The sequence below is a fragment of the Hydra vulgaris genome, chromosome 03 (genome assembly GCF_038396675.1).
Source record: "Hydra vulgaris chromosome 03, alternate assembly HydraT2T_AEP".
NCBI classification, from domain to species: domain Eukaryota; kingdom Metazoa; phylum Cnidaria; class Hydrozoa; order Anthoathecata; family Hydridae; genus Hydra; species Hydra vulgaris.
The window spans coordinates 28,403,028-28,422,346 of NC_088922.1; the positions used below are offsets into that span (position 1 = coordinate 28,403,028).

Sequence of the window (19,319 nt, forward strand, 5' to 3'; positions counted from 1 at the left end):
TTCTGTAGAATCTTTAATAGTATCTCTAATAAAGGCAAATCTGTTGTTCTAACTCTCTTGTATAGTTCAGATTTTGTCACCTCACCTAAAGACAAAGCTGAATTGTTTGCTATGAAGTTTTCCTAAATATCATCTCTTGATTCCAATAGTTGTGTTCTACCTGATATACCCAACAAACAGATTGATTCATTGCTTGACATTCGTATCACTCCAGCTTCTGTATTCAAAGTGATTTCCTACTTAGACTCTTCTACAGCTTGTGGTCCAGACAACATACCTGTTATAGTCTTGCAGAAGTGTTCTCTGGAGCTGTCGTCTACACTTTCAAAACTATTTAACAAGTGCTTATCAGAGTCTTGTTTTCTAGCCTGCTGAAAAACAAGAAAATGACTGAAAAACAATGAAATGAAATCTGTTATCCTTATTTTCAAAAACTATGGAGAGCGGTCTGACATGTCTAACTACCATCCCATTAGTCTTCTTCCTATCATAAGCAAGGTTTTGAAATCTTTAATTAACAAACACTTAATCTCTCATCTTGAATATAATAACTTACTTTCTGATCATCAATATGGATTTCGATCTTCTTGTTCACTGCTGATTTGTTAACGATAATAACCAATAGGTTTTATTGTGCATTTGATAGATGTGAAGAGGTTAAGGTTATCGGCATTGACAATTTTAAAGCCTTTAATAAAGTTTGGCATGCTGATCTTCTCCATAAGCTTTCTTCTTATGATGTATCAGGTAAAATCTTAAAGATTATTAAATCCTTCCTTACCAATTGTAGTATAAAAGTGTAAATGACTTGAATTTTTTTTAATGTGTTCGTTCTTGATTTTATAACTTTCATAAATTTTGATGAAAAATCTCTAAATAAGAAAGAATGACCAATTCTGTGTGCAAAAGAAAAACCATACAGAATTATTTGCACACAGAATTTGTCTAAACTTTAAATGAATGGGATTTTAATTGATATTCTTTCGTTTCATAATTTAAAAAATAAGATACTCTTCCACCAATACTACTGATAGTGTTTTTAAACAATGACTTTTAACGATTGTTAATAAACATTTTTTTTATTATTAAATGTTTATTTTTTAAGACAATTTAAATGTTTATAATTTAAAGCAATTTAAATAAAATGACACAATTGAAATTACTGGCTGTTTAAATAACCATAGTCATATTTTAAAAAAAGTTCTTTAGAAACTTTCTGCTCTTAGAATTGCGTATCTAAATAAGAACAATTGCTTTTAAGCTAGCTTGAAATTGATATAAAATTACATTTTCCATAAAAAGGAAAAACATATGGAATTAAATATGATATATAATGCATGATAGTCACACAGTATTACTGAACTTGCTAATGACCATAATAATGAATGTAAATAAATCATAATGGATTTGACAACTTTTCATATGCCACAAGCAAAAAACTGTTTTTCTTTATATTATCAGCTCACTGATATTTTTATTCCAGAGACATGAGCTGATTTTGGTAAAATCCTTAAATAATCACACAGTAACAAAAGGGATGTAATATGAGTTGATAAATATAGTGTCAAAATGTCACATTTATCTTCCTGAGTCACTTCTAAAGGAACGTTTTTATTTCTTTGCAATGAGAATTCACAACATGATGTTAAAAGTTTCAATACAATTCACAATAAAGATGAGACAGATGCAGAAAAGTGGTTTAGAAGTGGCTCATTTTGTTCTTCACACAAACTAACCTCTATTTCAACACTTATTCAGCTATCCTCTATTTCTTTACTTTAATGTTTTTTGAACAAATGGTAGAGAAACAATTTATTTAAACATTTCTTTTAGATTAAAAAAATAAACATGTGCATGCTTAGAGCTATTAGAACTCGTTTATTTATTAATTTCGAAAAAAAAAGTCTGAATTGAATGAAAACATCTTCCTACTTTAAAATAGAAAATCGTCTGTTTACTGTCTTAGATGCGCAGATTAACCTTATTGATTGAGTAAACACTTAACATAAGTATCTCTAAAATAGGTGCGATTGCAAGACATTTTTAGCAGCATTTTTCAAAATTCAAAGCTTACAAAATAAAACTTCAATCATTCATCAAGACTATATCAAATTTATAAAGCAAAAGCGAACCAGGAAAACGGGTCACACAGAGCTAGGTATGTCAAATCTGCCCCTTAATACAAAACATTTTCAACTTTTTCAATCTAGGCTTATATATTTATAGCAAAAAAAAAATATATAGCAAAAAACTTCTAACTATTAAAATAAAGTTTGAAAGTTTCTTCTAGCCATGGTCTTTTCTTTTTTCTTCTTTCTTTTTTATACTTCCTCAGCAGTACCTTCTGGACTAGCAGAATGGGCTTATTAATTTTTTTCTCAATGAAGCTTCAGATCATAATTTTTTTTCCAGACCATCCGCAGGTTATTAGGAAAATTACCTGAGCACATTATTAACATAAGTGTCTCAATTAATAACATAACTACATGTCATATGCACAACAAATTCTTTCGGTGTTTTGATGTTTTTAGAAACTTTACACTTTTTTAAAAATTCTCTCCCTTTCATTTGTTACAGTGTAAAATATCTTTACATATGTTATGTAAATAATATCTATGAAACTTCAAAAGTGTTTCATTTTGAATTTATAAAAAATAAAAAATAAAAAATGTTCCAGCAGTAGGATTCGAACCACGGCAACTAGCTTCAGATACTAAGCAAGCTAATCACTCAGATGTACAGACATGTTGGTTAACAAATATTTTAAAATTAATATACATTTTAGTATTACATAGTTTGAAGTTTACATAAGTTAGAAATTTGAATACACTTTCATTTACAAAAAAAAGTTCTGTGTCAAACATGCTTGAAAGGGCACTACAACTACTATTCAATTTAGCATTATTATTATTATTATCATTATTATTACTATATATATATATATATATATATATAAATATATATACATATATACATATATATAAATATTTGTATATATATATATATATATATATATATATATATATATATATATATATATATATATATATATATATATATATTTGTATAATATATATATATATATATTTATTTACTGTCACGTCAAGTTATCCTGCTACTGGTAACATGTAACCCAGTACAATCTGCTTCATGTCCTGCTGCCTTGTAGGATACACCTTTTTAGGCAAAGCCTAGGAGATCCCAATTCCAACTTGAAACACACCCTGCCTTGAGGCTCTTGGTTAAGTAAAGACAAGAGAAGGTGTCTCGATAAAAATACTCATCTTGGGCAAATGTTAAATGCATCCACCTACTGCCTTGTAGAAAGCCTCCAAGGCAATGACTTAAGTGGTAAACAGATTGTATCTGTTGACCAGCCTTGCACCCCTTCTTCATCTATTAGGCTGGCGCAGATGTATTTTCAACACATTGTTTCCAGTTTGGATTTTAAATGCTGGAACTTCTTCACTCAATGCATGGGTTTTGCTTGTGTCTCTGTTTTTATGACTAGGCAACTTATTCTATAATCTCCTAATGAGGGTACAGCTCTAAAACTCAGTTTTATGGTTCAGAGGCCGGCTGGTAGTCAGGTTTCCCAAATTCTGTGGTAGCTCTCAGAGAGGCTGATTCCATCAAAAGCTGAAAAATATCAAAGTATTGACAGTGCCATGTTGCGTATGGATGGTGTCCCTGTTTGTACTTTTGGTTTGCATTGCCAAGGCCATATTTAGAGCCCTTTCTTATGGCTTAGGGTTTACTAATAGTAATGAGGCAATTGCTTGGGCTATTAAGTTCTTCAACAAATTTCAAAATGAATAAAGTACCAAAAACTATAAAACCATCATCATCACCAAGTTCCCTAAACCTATCATTAAATAATGTTCGTGGTCTTTGAAGTAACTTTTCTTCTGTTGAGTCTTGTCTCTTGCAAAGTTCACAAGACCTAATTACCCTTTGTAAGACTAATTTGAGCTGTCTCATCTTGAAATCTTAGTGTTAATGGTTATCTTCTTTCAATTCATAAAGACTCCAATAGTCACATGCTTAGCCAGGGCATTTACATTTGTAAGAATTCACCCATTTGTCATGAAACTAGGTTTGAATCCGCTGACAATTCTTTCATGTGCTTTTGTTTAGCACCATTCACTCTATTGCTTTTCTCTTTGTTCTATATCGCTCTCCTTTATCTTAAGACTGCACTCTTTTTGATGTTATTTCTGATCATATTGACCAAGCCCTCTCTCTTTACCCATCAGCCTATATAAGCTCTCTCATCTTTATCCATATTGTTGTTGTTGGTGACTTTAATGCTCATTACACTGGTTTGGCTCTTGTGTCAGTGACTCTATCTAAATCCCTAACTCAAATAGTCAACTTTCCAAATCGCTTTCCAGACAACCCGCATCATTTACCTTCTCTACTCGTTTTATGTCTTGTTTCTGATCCTAGCCAGTGCTCAGTTTCTCCTAGGTGCTTCTGATCACAGTTTGATCTTTTTTTTTTTTTTTTTGTTTGTTATTTTACCTCCCCAAGGCCCAGATGGCCACTACAGATAAGGAGGCTACTTAATTGTGGTTATAACCCTCTCTCAACTCTATAACTCCGAAACACGAACATTGACGAACAAGGCTGCTGCGCGGAGAAACAAGTTAAGCGTTGTACTACCAGGGACGTGGTGGGGATCAAACTCGGAACCTCTCGCTTATAAAGCGAGCGCTCTACCACTACACCACTACTGCATCTCTCTAAAACAAATATCTCATGTGCTTCTTACATAAATTCGTGGATTCAGGCTGGCATGGAATCTTTTGTTCTCTCTCGACGATATCAGGTCAATCTTCACTCTCCTCCATGGTTTTCCTCATATTGTGCTGCTGCAATTGCCAATTGAAACTGTTACTTCCATTTCTATCAGCAACACAATTCTCCAGAAAACAGACATCTGTTTATTACTGCTAGAAACCATTGTAAAAAGGTTTTGTCTAACGCCAAAGTCCGCTATTCTCAGGTCATGAAATCTCGTATCTCATCACAAAAATTAGGCTCTCGTGACTTGTGGAGAATCTTTAATAGTATTAATAATAAAGGCAAATCTTTAATTCCACCGCTCTTGTAAAATTCAGACTTTGTCACCTCACCTAAAGACAAAGCTGAATTGTTTGCTAAAATCTTTTCATCAATATTATCTCTTGATTCCACTAGTTGCATTCTACCTGACATTGCCAACAAACAGGTTGATCCATTGCTTGACATTCCTGCTTAGACTCTTCTACAGCTTGTGGCCCGGACAACATACTTGTTATTGTCTTGCAGAAGTGTTCTCCGGAGCTGTCGTCTATACTCTCAAAACTATTTAACAAGTGCTTATCAGAGTCTTGTTTTCCAGCCTGCTGGAAAGCGGCAGCTGTTTTCCCCATATTCAAAAGTTCTGGAAAGTGATCTGATTTGTCTAACTACCGTTCCATTAGTCTTCTTCCTATCAAAAGCAAGGTTTTTGAATCTTTAATTAACAAACACATAATCTCTCATCTTGAATATAATAACTTACTTTCTGACCATCAATATGGATTTCGATCTACTCATTCTACAGCTGATTTGCTAACAGTAATAACCGATAGGTTTTATTGTGCATTAGATAAAGGTGGAGAGGTTAAGGCCATCGCTGTTGACATTTCAAAAGCTTTTGATAAAGTTTGGCATGCTTGTCTTCTCCATAAGCTTTCTTCTTATGGTGTATCTGGCAACATCTTTAAAACTATTGAACCCTTCCTTTCCAATCGTAGTATAAAAGTTATCCTCGATGGACAGCACTCTTCTTCTTATTCTGTAACTTCAGGGGTTCCTCAAGGTTCTATCCTTGGCCTTATACTCTTTTTAATTTACATTAACAATCTTCCAGATATTCTCACATCTAAGCTGGCATTGTTTGCTGATGATACTACTATTTATTCTTGTAGTGATAAGAAACCAACACTCTCTGATTGCTTGGAGGGGGCATTTGAGCTTGAAAAAGATCTCACTTCTGCTACAGCATGGGGCTCACAGTGGCTGGTGATTTTCAATACAGATAAAACTCAATTTTTTTCAGCTAATTGTTATTGCAATAATATAGATTTTTCTATATTTATGAAAGGTGATGTACTCAATGAGTCATCCACTCTTCATCTTCTAGGATTAACTCTTACTTCCAATCTTTCTTGGAAACCATATATCAAATCTGTTGCAAAATTAGCATTTGCTAAAGGCCAATCTCTTTATTGAGCTCTACACTTTCTTACTTTGGAATTTTATTCTCTATCTCTATGAATCTCAAATTCGGCCTTGTATGGAATACTGTTGCCATATCTGGGGTGGATCTTCTAATGATGTCTTTTTTTATATATACAAGGTGAAAAAAAACCTCTAACCATTATCACATCATAGTAATGTTGTTTCTTTTTCTCTTTTCTACAAATACTATAATGGGCACTGCTCTAAAGAGCTAGCGCCTCTTTTGCTATCTACTAAAATTTATTCTTGTGTTACTCGTCATTCAATTAAGCCTCATCCTTTTTCTGTGACTGTTCTAAAGTGCTCCAAAACTCTTATTTGTCTAGTTTTTATCCTTGAACATCAGTTCTTTGGAATTCGTTTCCTTTATCTTGCTTTCCTGATTCATATAATTTGCAATCCTTTAAGTTGTCTGTCAATTGTTATCTTGCTCTACAATTTTTATCTTTTCTCTTACAGTAATTTCCAATTTCAATTAGTGGTTTCAATTAGTCAATTTGGGTCTCAAATGAATTTTTTTTTTAAATAATTATATTATATAAAAATTAATTTATATACTTAGATATAAATGGATATAAAAGAAAGTGAAAAAAGTGCATTTCTACCAACTCTTTTAATAATATTTTATTTATTCTATATGTTTTTAATAATATAATTATAATTTTAAAGATTTTTATACAATTTGACTTTATTTCTCTTAAACCATGAAAAACTTTTTTTTGATAGTATTAGGAACTCATTAAATGTTCAAGGGTCTTGGAGGACCCCTAAAAATACCTTTGTTTTAAAGATTTGTTAAATATACTTTTTTTTTATCTTATTATATAGAACACATTAGGTAGGCGACAACAAATATTTTTCAAAAGTGTTGTTTTTTGGGACACCCTAATATACACTAAATATTGACAGTAAGTGGAGACAATTTGAAGAAAAGTGGAGAAGCATATATCTTTTTGGTAAGTGCTACCTTATTATGTACATTTGGTAAATGCTACCTCATTAAATCAGTATAGTATTTAGCACTAATGATGCCTTCAAATACAAGTTGGTGAAATTCTCTTATATAATTAAAATTCAATCTAAACAATTTAATATTTTTTCTTAAATTCCATTATTTCTGTTTTCATATATTTTATATTTTATTTTTCATTATAAGTTGAAAAGTTTAATCAAATTTATTTAACACACTTTTAATATATTATTACAGAAATTTAATTTATAAAGAAATAATTTTTTACTTTTTTTTTTGAAACTCAATCAGAATCAGGAGTGTGGAGTCGTAAAAAAAAGTATCAACTCCAAATTTAACTGTTGAAATTTTCAACAAGAGTCGAATTCGGAGTACAACTTCGACTCCAAAGCAAAATTTTTGAAAAGTTCTTTAAATTCTTTTAAAAATAATACGCAATAATTAAAAAAAAATTTTATGCCAAATTTTAAAAAATTCTATGAATTATAAATATTTTGCACATGCACATGCAATACCAAGAGGTTTTACTATTGGAGTCGGAATTGTGATTTTGTTTTGCGACTGTGACTCCCCTAAAAATGTTGTGACTCCGACTTCACAGCCCTGGTCAGAATCAGTATCAGTATCAAATCAATAGCTTACAAAAAAGGATATTATAAGATTATTATTTAAAATGATTTATTATTTAAAAGACGCAGCTATACAACTATCTGAATTATAATTATGAACTCTGTAGATTCAGTAATATTTGATTTTAAAATTTATTTTTGAAATTGATATAACACTTGAAAGAACAAAATTTTTTTAAATTAATATAGACTTTTTCAAATGGGAGATTTATAGAAGTAATAGTACTAATCTATAATAACAGAATAATAATAACAAAGATATCACAATCATTATTATTATTATTATTATTATTATTATTATTATTATTATTATTATTATTATTATCATTATTATTATTATTATTATTACTACTATTACAACTGTTAGTATTATTACTTATTATTATTGTTAAAGTAATTATAAATTTATATAAAAAAACAAAATGAAAATAATAAATGAAAAGATATCTTGTTGGATTTTCTCTTAAAGCGCTTACAAATGAACGCAACTCGTTGCTACCTATAATAACAAACATTTTAAAGTTTTTACATAAAAAAAATTGTTAAAACAAAACTTCTCATGCAAAAATTTTTAACTTTACTAACTATGAGGGTTTTTTTTGCAATTTAAATTTAAATCTTTTAAACATTAGGCAGCAAGAGAATGTAAGTAATGCATATGGACAACATATAAATAATTTTAGCAGATAGAGGGGGGAAGGGGAAAGGGGTGCTGAAAGGTTTTACAATGATTGACAATGGAGAGGGGATGTTGAAGCCAAAACAATAGGCCGGGTGAATAAAAAAAGCAATTTCTTTTACTCAGCGTTTTTGGAGTAACTGTTCAGCTTTACATGAATAAAAACTTTAGCAAAATTGCTAAAATTTTTATTTATGTAAAGCTAAGCAATTTACTCCAAAAAAGCTGAGTAAAGCTGACCAATTACTGAGTAAATACAATTTTTTTTTGTTTACCTGGCCTAATGTCAATTTTTCAAAACTTTTTTTTTTTAAAGTTTATTTTTTATCTATAAACAGACTTAAAAGGTATTTACACCTACAACGGGGTATAAAAATCGTATGATTGTTTGTGTTGGCAGGAGGAAAATCATTATTCTTAATGTGATGTAGACAATACTTATAAATCCTTATATAACACAAATATCAATAAAATCCTTTAACTTATTGATGATCTCATATGTAAATGCAATAAAAAGAAGTTAAAAAGAAGTCCATAGTCTATCCATTAAAGGAAGAGAAACTCGAACATAAGGATCTTGAAGAATAAGTAATGTCTTTGGTCAATTCATTCAAATAAAAGGCTATGAAATTCAAATGTAAGCAATGCTAACTTTGGTCTAATACTCCAAAACAGAACTAAATAAAAGAATTCAACAAACAAGGATTTGGTTTAGATATGTGCATTGTAAGACAAGTAAGACCAAAAATATTTTTTTAATAATAAATAAGCATTTTCCAAAATTTTAAAGATTTGATTGAAAACTGACTATAATAAAATGTGAACCTTTAAAAAGATCACATGATATGAGAGGTAATTTTCTATACATGCCCTTGTTAAAATATTTTCTATTGAATAATTGAAAATTCCTTATTACAATTTACAATTTGCTTTCTTTGCATTTTCTTATTAACATTTTGCTTTCCCAAATTTTAATTTCCCTTAACTCAAAGAAGTTTATGACATTGAAATTTAATTTTCCTCAAAGAAGTTTATGACATTGAAATTTAATTTTCCTCAAAGAAGTTTATGACATTGAAATTTGAGATCAGCTTATAGAAGAGCTTAGGTAGGTAAGGGAAATTTTAACTTATATTTATTATTTATAATTCAATTTATATTTATTAATATATGTAATAATTTAAATATTTATATTCAATAAAACTTACATAAAACTAAATGTGCAACAACACCTGCAAAGATATATATACATAAAAATGAGAGTGACACTAAGAACAAATAAAAATATCGGTAGTTTCTTTTGCCAACACAGTTTCCAACCTGAAGAACAAAATACAAACTGAAAGGTAATTTTAAACAAATTTATTTGGTTAAATAAGTTAACCATTAAGATGAGAAAGTCAATTACAACAATAATATATTAGTAAAGAGTTTTTAAATTTTAAATTGTTTTTGTATTTCTCTTAAAAACTGTTTTTGCATTTCTCTTAAAAATATGATGAAAAGAATAAACTTTTTTCTTCTATAGAAAAGACCAGGGATGGTTGCATCTTATTTCATGTTTTTCATTTTAACAATTTTTTATCATAACTTCATAAACTAATGCTCAATTACTCTATATTTATATATGCTATAAACTAAATTTAATGAAAAACAACAATAATGGTTCAAACATAGTTAAATCATTATATTTCAACCAAAATAAAGAAAACTTTGTGGGTCTCTCTGATTTTCCTGATTTTTACATATTGTTGTGTGCATTATATAGATAGGTTAAATTTGAAACTTCAGACTTCCAAGTATAACAGTTCAGAAACTATAGCCTTATAAACATGACACAGTGACCCCCCTTGATTTACAAATGGTTAAAACAGACTACTGTAGAGCTGTATAACTTTTTTCTCACTTTCAACAAGTGTCTTATTTTTTCTAGAACTATTTTCTGGATAGTTCTCTCTTTAAAAAGTGGTTTTTATTAACTTGTATTAAGTTAGAGAAAAACTATAACCTTAATTTTGGAAAAAATCCTAAAATTGCTAAAATATGCCAAAATGAAACTAGCTGTACCATTTTTCTATTCATCCACAAATTTTTACAGATAAGTTTTCTGATTAGCTACTACTGTCTGTAATAAATGGGCAAAATATATGCAGCTTGTTGCAGTTTAGAACTCAAATATACCTAAAAGCAAAATGTTCATTCGTCTAAAAAGTCCGATTTTCAGCTATCTTGAAATGCTTGTAAACACTTTTTTTGATCTAAGATTAACAGTATATAAGACCATTAGACCCAACTTTCTGAAAATGCAAACATTACAAACTTGCCAAATTCACACCAAAAATGCCAGCATTTGTAAATAACCCTAATTTCCAATTATCAACAGTTGAATGTGTTATTAGAAACCAATGCCCCTTTAACCTGCCTACTAGCCTATGCGAGCGGTGCAACTAGTTATATGTCATTCCTTAATAAAAAGAAAAATATGGTTGATTGCCCTCTCCTTGATCTTGTCTATACAGTAGATAGGGGTACAAATAAAGGGGCAGTAACTTTTTAAAGACCTTCATTATGGTTCAAATGAAGGTCTCTAAATTAATTTAGATATTTAGATACTTAATATCTAAATATCTAAATTAAATTTAAATTAAAAGCAATATTTTTTTAAATTCTATTTTATTATAGGTGATCAGTGGTATGTATGTGGCCTGGTCAGTAATTACCCCACCCCCTCTCTAATGGGATTTACATGGGGAGGGGGGTTGGAGTGGCACTAACCTATAGGGTAGAGTGGGGGGTGGGGAAGCAGGACAACCAATTTTTAGCAATTTGATTAACTTTTTTTAGCTCTAAAGTAGTCTGTTTTGACCATTTGTAAATTGAGGGGGGCCACTGTGTCGTGTTTCAAAGGCTATTATTTCTGAACGGTTGTACTTGAAAGTCTGAAATTTCAAATTTAACCTATCTACATAATGCACATAACAATATATAAAAATCAGGAAAATCAGAGATGGTGACACACAGGCCATTGGTTGAAATATAATGATTTGACCCTATAATCATTTGTTAATAGAGAAAAATGATGGATTGCTTAAAGACACTAACAGTTTGTAAAATAGCGAAGCAGTTTTTGCAGAAAAATAGAAAACATAATCAAAAAAACTTTATTAGAATCAAAACTAGCTTTTTTGCATCAACCCCCAGAAACAAATGCATCAATACTGTTTAAAACTATTGTTCTAGGTCTAATCAATCTTTAACATACAATAAAATAAAAATTCAAACTTTACTTAGATTGTGCACAGAGAAAGGGGGGGGGGGTAAATATCATTTATTGACTAACTCTTAAAGTTTCTCCAGCTGTTAGCAGGCATAGAAGTTTTTTCACAATATTTTAACTGGGTAACTGGGTTTTGGTTTTTTAGGATTGACAAAGCCCAAATTTTCTTGTAATCTTTTTTTGGCTTCATTGTTGGAGCTTTCTTAGGTTTCAACAGTTATATTTAGAACTTTACAGTTGTTTTGATCTCTGTTCTTCTTATAATGCTTCTTTGACTGAAACATTGAGTTATAACTGGCAGTATATCACAAATTACCATATTCTAACCATGATGCTGCTTCATCCAGGAATCACATGCATTGTTCACATACTTCTTTAATTTTGAAGGATAATGGCTATTATCCATCAAAAGTAGCAGTGGCTTCTTTCTTCTTGACTTTGCATAATAAATGTTTCATAAAAAAAAATAATTTATTATTTGTCATTCTGATTGATGTGCAACACTAACTGATCAAAAATCTCAGATAAAATGGTTTTTGAAGTTTCATATTTGGGTGAACCATAGAATGTACGGTCATTACACCTGTCTCATCAAGATTATAAATATCAGTTGCTTGAAATGATTGTCAATCTATGACAGATAGCAATTTATCAAAAAATAAGTTAATGGTTGTGCAGTTAATGCTTGTGGCCAGTTCCAAGCTTATTACTTTTGGAGCATAAACCGACAAAATATTGTTTTCAACAATAAACTCGGTCAACCAGTCTGCATTTTTTTGTTGTTACCATTGTAGTGGAACATCATGTTAAATCACACATTAGAAAAGCAATAGCCATGCTTCCATGCACAACAGCCTATAATAGGTATCACTAGCTGTAGCCAGATAATCTGCAACTGAATGTTCTTGCCATAAAGAAATTAGGTTTAGTTTATAGCCACACTGATGTATTTTATTGCACTACCAAAAAAAGTGCAATTGTAATAAAATATTGTAATAATAGTGTTATTAAAATGTACATGTAAATACTATGTAATTAATTTTATTAATAGTACATTTAAATTATTACTTTAATGTATTGCCATTTTTCAAAACGTCTGCTTTTTACATGCTTTGAGAAAAACACAATTTGATATATATTGTAAATTTTACAGTTTTAAAAGAGATTTGTAATTCAAACACTTAATTATAGACAAGTATCATAATTGTTATACTATTATGCATTGGCAAATTTTAATCTCTAAAAATAAGTATTTGTGTTGAATTTGTTGTCAGAAAAAATATCTACAAGCTTTATTATGGGAGAAAACGACATGCAAAATATCTTATGAAACAATAACAAATAAATTTGCTTCAATTTTTTCCAATAAATGATCCAACAATTTAGCCACATATCCAAACCCTTAAAAATATACTTTTTTTAAAAAATGTATCAATGTGTGGACATTTTTTCTGTATAAAAACTATTATTTTCGATTTAAAATAAAATAGTTTTTTTATTTCAAATAGTAATTGAAGTGCAAATAAAAATTTATTCAAAATAGATCAAATTTGTCAGAACTATAAAAACTTAAGTGATGAAAACTCAGAAAATGAAAATAACAAGGAATCTGCAGTGTTAAACAAAACACTATCACAAGAATCAACTAATTTACAAAATTCATGAAAGACAGAAAATAATAATAAGAATTCTGAGAATAAAAAAAATAAATATAAAATTAATGATGATTTCTGGAGTAAATCACTGAAAACCTGTTACCATTGGATCACTAAAAATGTTCAAAATACAAATTAATACAACCAAATCCAAAAAGTGCAACTTTTGCTACTTTTTAGTAGTTGATAAGGATGATGTCTATTATTTATGCAAAAAATTTTATCTTAACACTTTAGGGTTAAAAAATACAAGTAATAAAATGATTAGTTGAACTATTAAACAGATAGTTCAACAAAATAAGACAACAATTAAACATAGAATATATAAAGAAGAGTTACTTGTACGCATAATGAGCTACTCACCAGTCCCATCACATTACAAAATAAGAGTTGCCATAATTGACTATATTTTTCTTTTCTATAATTTTCAGATTTAAATGTAAAGAAAATGCTGGTGGATTTTAACAAGTACAAAAATGTTGTTTGGCATGAAACAACGTACAGAAAAACTATTTAAAAAATTAAATATTTCGTTCGCATATCAAACAAAAGAAGAATGTTACTCATGCCTTCAGTTCTTTTTCACACATTGAATGACATGGAATAATCACATGAAAAGGTTTGAACGCGCAAGAAACGAATATAGACTTAATGCTGATCAAACTGTTTGTATAAAAGAATCCATTGTGGCCATAAATATGGAAAAAAATAATTTAAAAAAAAGCATGATAAACTTTCCAAAATAATATTAATAGTGTGCATAAAAGTGTTACGCAACTTAGTTTATATGCAGCTTTATATTATTACATGCTTATATTATTTTATCTAGACATGTATTATATGGTATCACACTGTAAGTTCAAATCTGTTGTAAAATTATATTTGTTGTGACATGTGTATTTACTTTAGTTTTAATTTATCATTCTTTCAAAAACATTCAAAGAATAAGTACAATATTAATTTAAAAAAATGCTTTTTGTTTTTAATAGATGCATGAGAAAATTATTTACACCAAATAAGATCATTTTTTCTAAATTTTTTCTAAATTTTTTTTCATTATTGAAACAATTATTTTCATCATTAGAATTGACTTTGAAAAGTAGCATTTTAATTATTTTCATTATTAGAATTGTTTTGACTTTGAAAAGTATTTTAAATATTTCTAGTACTAAAAGTAACTCTAAAATAGGAAAAATTCTTTTTTTAAAAATTCAAATCGGAAAAGTATAGTGCTGTTGTGCACAGGTGGTAAAGTGTTATTATTGTTTTACAGAGGTGGTAGGGTGTTCATACTTGACATTTGAATTATTTAACTATTACATTTAACTAAAAAAAAAATACTATGATACTATATACTATAATATTATAATAAATATTATTTTAAAATGCATTACTAAAAACTTACCCATGGGCAATGGTGATCAAAGCGTTCTAAAAAAATATTATATTTTCTTTTTCAATACACATTCTAATAACTTACAAAAAATTTTCATTTAAACTTTCTGATAAAATCTAAAAAAGTCAACACTATACACTATAATATATATACATATTAGAGTGCGTCATAAACCCCAAAATTGCAGTTTTCCGTGATGTTGAGGGAGGGTCAAATGTAAACCTGTATTACTAAAATTTGATTAAAATGAGCCTAAACTACACATTAGCCAAATATAGTATGATTCATTCATTTTAATTTTTCATTCAAAAATTTTAATTGTATGATAATATTTTAATGTTCATTAAATCAAAGTTTTTAATAAAGTTTAAATAAGTATAAATAATCATATTTGCTCTTTTAGATGACTAGATGTAAATAAAATTATTTTTTGTGTGGGGATAAATGCTGGTCAAGTATCCTTGAAAAATATTTTTTGTATGGAAACAGATATTTAGTGTAGTAAATATAGTAATCAACCTATTCATATAACATTTGACTAGTGTGCATATACTTTGCATCCAAAACCAGAGGCTTTTTTGCATTGGCCTTATTACTGAGGATTTTCCATTCAAAATTCCAATAAATTTGCAAATTTGAGCATTTTGTTGATATAATGAAAATCTTTCTGAATGTAAATTTATCTGAGACTTTTCGATAAAATTATTTTATGTTTTGAAAAACTGTGCTTTTTTAAAACGCACATTAGAATGAATAAATTTGCAATATAAGAACAAATAAATATTATACAATTTAAAAAAATTGAAAACTTTGTTAATAGTTATTTTCTTAATGATTCACTCATCATAGATTGAGGGTAAAGTAATGCCATAGTACTCCCAGTGGCCGCAGGAAGCAGCACATAACTGAGATCGGACACAAAACTGCCCCAAAAAAAATTATAAAGCCTAAAGTTTCTCAAATTGAAAAAAATGTAAATTACACTATGCACCATTATTCTGACAGGCAAAAAAAAAGTTTTTCAATATATTTAGACCAAAGATCATAATTTCTTGGACCATTTTGATAAATTAGAATTCAAGGTCTTGGAGTTTTATAAGATCTTAGCTTGGCACTTCGGATAAAATCTTTTAGTTCTGAAATTCCAATTCAAAAAATATGTTTAAGGAAATTTTCAAATTCTACTAGGTTTTTAAAATATTGTTTTGAGTTTCTCTTGATATTCTTTAAGAAATTAGAGCATTTTTGCAGACAGGGTAAAAATGTTTGAAATTTACCAAAACCTCAGCACATATTTTACTAAAGCAAAAATATTATATACCAATTAAAAGGTTTTCATGTTTACTATTGTGTTTTAAACAAATATTGATAATTAAATCAGTATATTTTAATTGATTAAAATAATAACAATTTTTGATGAGTTCAAAAATTTGGGGGCAAAGTGTTTATATATAAAAAAAAGTAAGAAATTCTTAATGATATTTGATCAAAATTTATTAAAAATGCAAAACCACATAAATATTATGTAGGAAAATCTTTACAATCAGGAATGGCTTTGCATCTACAAGGCATTAATCAACTAAGTTAATGCAAACATCAATGGGAAGTGAGTGCAATATTTCTTTGATTTTTTGAATAAATTAACATTTGTAAGCTTGATTTGTAACATTTGTAAGCTTGATTTGTAAGCTTGATCAAGGACATTTTATTTTAACTAAGCCAGTTAATTAAGACATCAACTTCAAAACACAAATTTTACTCTTTTTGAAGAATTCTTGAACCGATTTACCTGTGTGTTTTCCTAATGTTAAATCTATCCACAAGGCATTTTATCCTTCACATGAGCTCTTACATATGTCTTTGTATACTTCTTGATCAACACAATGCTCTTACATATGTCTTTGTATACTTCTTGATCAATAGTTCAAGTATATCAATGGAGCAGATCAACACCATCCCAACTAAAAGGTCCCAAAACCATTACATTAACTTCTCCATGTTTTATGGTAAGCAGTCAGATTTGGGATCATACTCCATCTGATCTAAACTGCATAAACTTGTTTTCATTCTAAAAAAAATTCTTTGATCAATGCTGGCTACTCCAGTTTAGATGCTGTTATGCAATTCTCCACAGGCGTTTTAGTTTTTCAAGCAAATCAAGGGCTTTTAGGCTGAGCCTCTTTTAAATACATTTACATGTCACAAACAACGTTTTGTAGTAGAAAAATTACAATTTATTACATTAAAAAGGTTTCATTAGTTCATTTAAATCAAGTGGAGTTTTTTGTTACTTAATATCACAAGGATTTTATCCTGATTTTGATTTGTGTGGTTATCCTGATTTTTACTGCACTTTTCTTTTTCCCTGTGACTGAGGTCACAGGGAAAAAGAAAAGTGTAGTAAAAAAGTGTCACTTATAAAAAAAAGTGTCACTTATAAATGAAGCTTTTTAATTATTTCCACAAAGTGTTTATTATCAACATCAATAAACTAGCAATTTTTGGGGAAAAAATATGAAATGCTTCAATATATTGCAAACTTTTGAGCTCAATAAAAATCATTAATTTTAAAATCAATTAAAATACGTAAACTAAATGATCAATATTCTTTCAAAACAAAACAGTGAATATAAAAATCTTTTATTTGGTATATAATATAATGATTTTAGTGAAGTTAAGAGCTAAAATATTAGCAAAATTCAATTTTATTTAGCCTATCTGCAAATTTTCGTAAGCAACTGTAAGTTTTGATAAAATAGTATTAAACAATAACAACAGTATGTTAACATCAAGAATAAATTAACGTTCTAACATGTGGATCTTACAAACTATAATGGTGGAATGGTGTTGATATTGAGATAAAAAGTGCATTGAGCATGACCGATTTTTTAGGTAACTAAAAAATAAGTCTATTAAAAATCTAATGTCTTTGTTGCCATACAATGCATATCTGAAATAGAAGGCTTTATTATTAATCTAAAAAGTTTTCTTAGAAGATCTCAAACGAATTTTTGCTAAAATCTTTTCAAAAAATTTGAAACAAATTTTGCGCAAATTCTTCTGATAACTCATATTAATACTTGATCACATGAAATTTTTCAATATAAAATGTTAAATTTCAAAAAAAAGTTTTCAAATTCAAAGCTGTGCTTAATGTAGTGATGCACAGGCTTCATGTAGAAATGCACAGGCTTCATGTAACTTAATAAAAGTTTTCATACTTTTCAACTCATGCGGTAGTGGTGTAGTGGTAGAGTGCTTGCTTTATAAGCGAGAAGTTCTGAGTTCAATCACCACCACGCCCCTGGTAGTACCGCGCTCAACTTGTTTCTCCGTGCAGCGCCTTGTTTGTTAAGGTTCGTGTTTCGGAGTTATAGAGTTGAGAGAGGGTTATAACCACAATTAAGTAAAAAAAAAAAATTTTAACCTAGAAAAAAACAAATAAGGAAGTCTGAGCGAATTTCATACTCCTAATAGTTAGTAAAACAAATTAATATAACTACAAAACGGACAAATTTTACAAATTTATTGAGATTTTGAATAATATTCAGTAATAAATATTTGCAAAAATATGTATGATTAAAAAAATTTTAATGCAAAGTATATGTATTTTAAGTTAAAATTTTTTCAAATTTTAGCAATCGAGTTTAAACTAAATCCTTGCATTTTTGTTTCGAAAATCTCCTTAAACTGAATCACCCTAACACATACACACACATACATGCATACATACATACATACATACATACATACATACGTACATACGTACATACGTACATACGTACATACGTACATACATACATACGTACATACGTACATACGTACATACGTACATACATACATACATACATACATACATACATACATATTTATGAGATGACACTTATATACATGTTCATTTTACTTGTTTAACAAAATCAAGTGTGATGAAATTAGTGTGATGACTTCTTATGCCAAAAAATTTATTCAAACTTTAGATTGAAGTTATTTAACATTCTATCAATTGAAGTTATTTAACATTCTAAAAATTCCCTACTTTTTACAAGAAATAGTATGTGGGTTAAAATATCAGGAGATGCTAATTTTGACATTGCTATGAGAAGTTTTGATAGAATTTGATAATACAAGCCACAATCAGAAATGATAAAGAAAAAAAAAAATTTTTAAGGAAAAATTCAAGCTAAACACAACAATAAAAATCAATTTAAAAACTGATAACTTCCATGATATATTGTTCCTTTGATATGTCTGACAATTCTTTCAGACGTATAGAAAATGATCATCCATTATATAATGCTTTGAAATATATACTTTCAAATGATTTCAAATGAAACCAAATGATTTTTATTTTATAAAATGAACGATCCACAAATCAAATTATAAAATCTAAATCAAGTTCTTTAATTTTCATTCAAATCCTTCTTTCCAATTGAAACACAGACA

At 28.7% G+C, this 19,319-nt stretch overlaps 1 protein-coding gene across 2 annotated transcripts in view; it reads right to left on the reverse strand.

The window, feature by feature from the left end:
• The window catches only part of LOC100211263 (palmitoyltransferase ZDHHC14), a 108,959-nt gene that overhangs the window by 44,895 nt on the left and 44,745 nt on the right, over positions 1-19,319 (reverse strand). For both annotated transcript variants that reach the window (XM_065792876.1, XM_065792877.1), the window contains exons 4-6: positions 14,886-14,911; positions 9,757-9,868; positions 8,317-8,368 (exon numbers count right to left, since the gene is read on the reverse strand). In XM_065792876.1, coding sequence (XP_065648948.1) covers positions 8,317-8,368; positions 9,757-9,868; positions 14,886-14,911 — 190 coding nt within the window. The remainder of the gene's footprint in view (positions 1-8,316; positions 8,369-9,756; positions 9,869-14,885; positions 14,912-19,319) is intronic.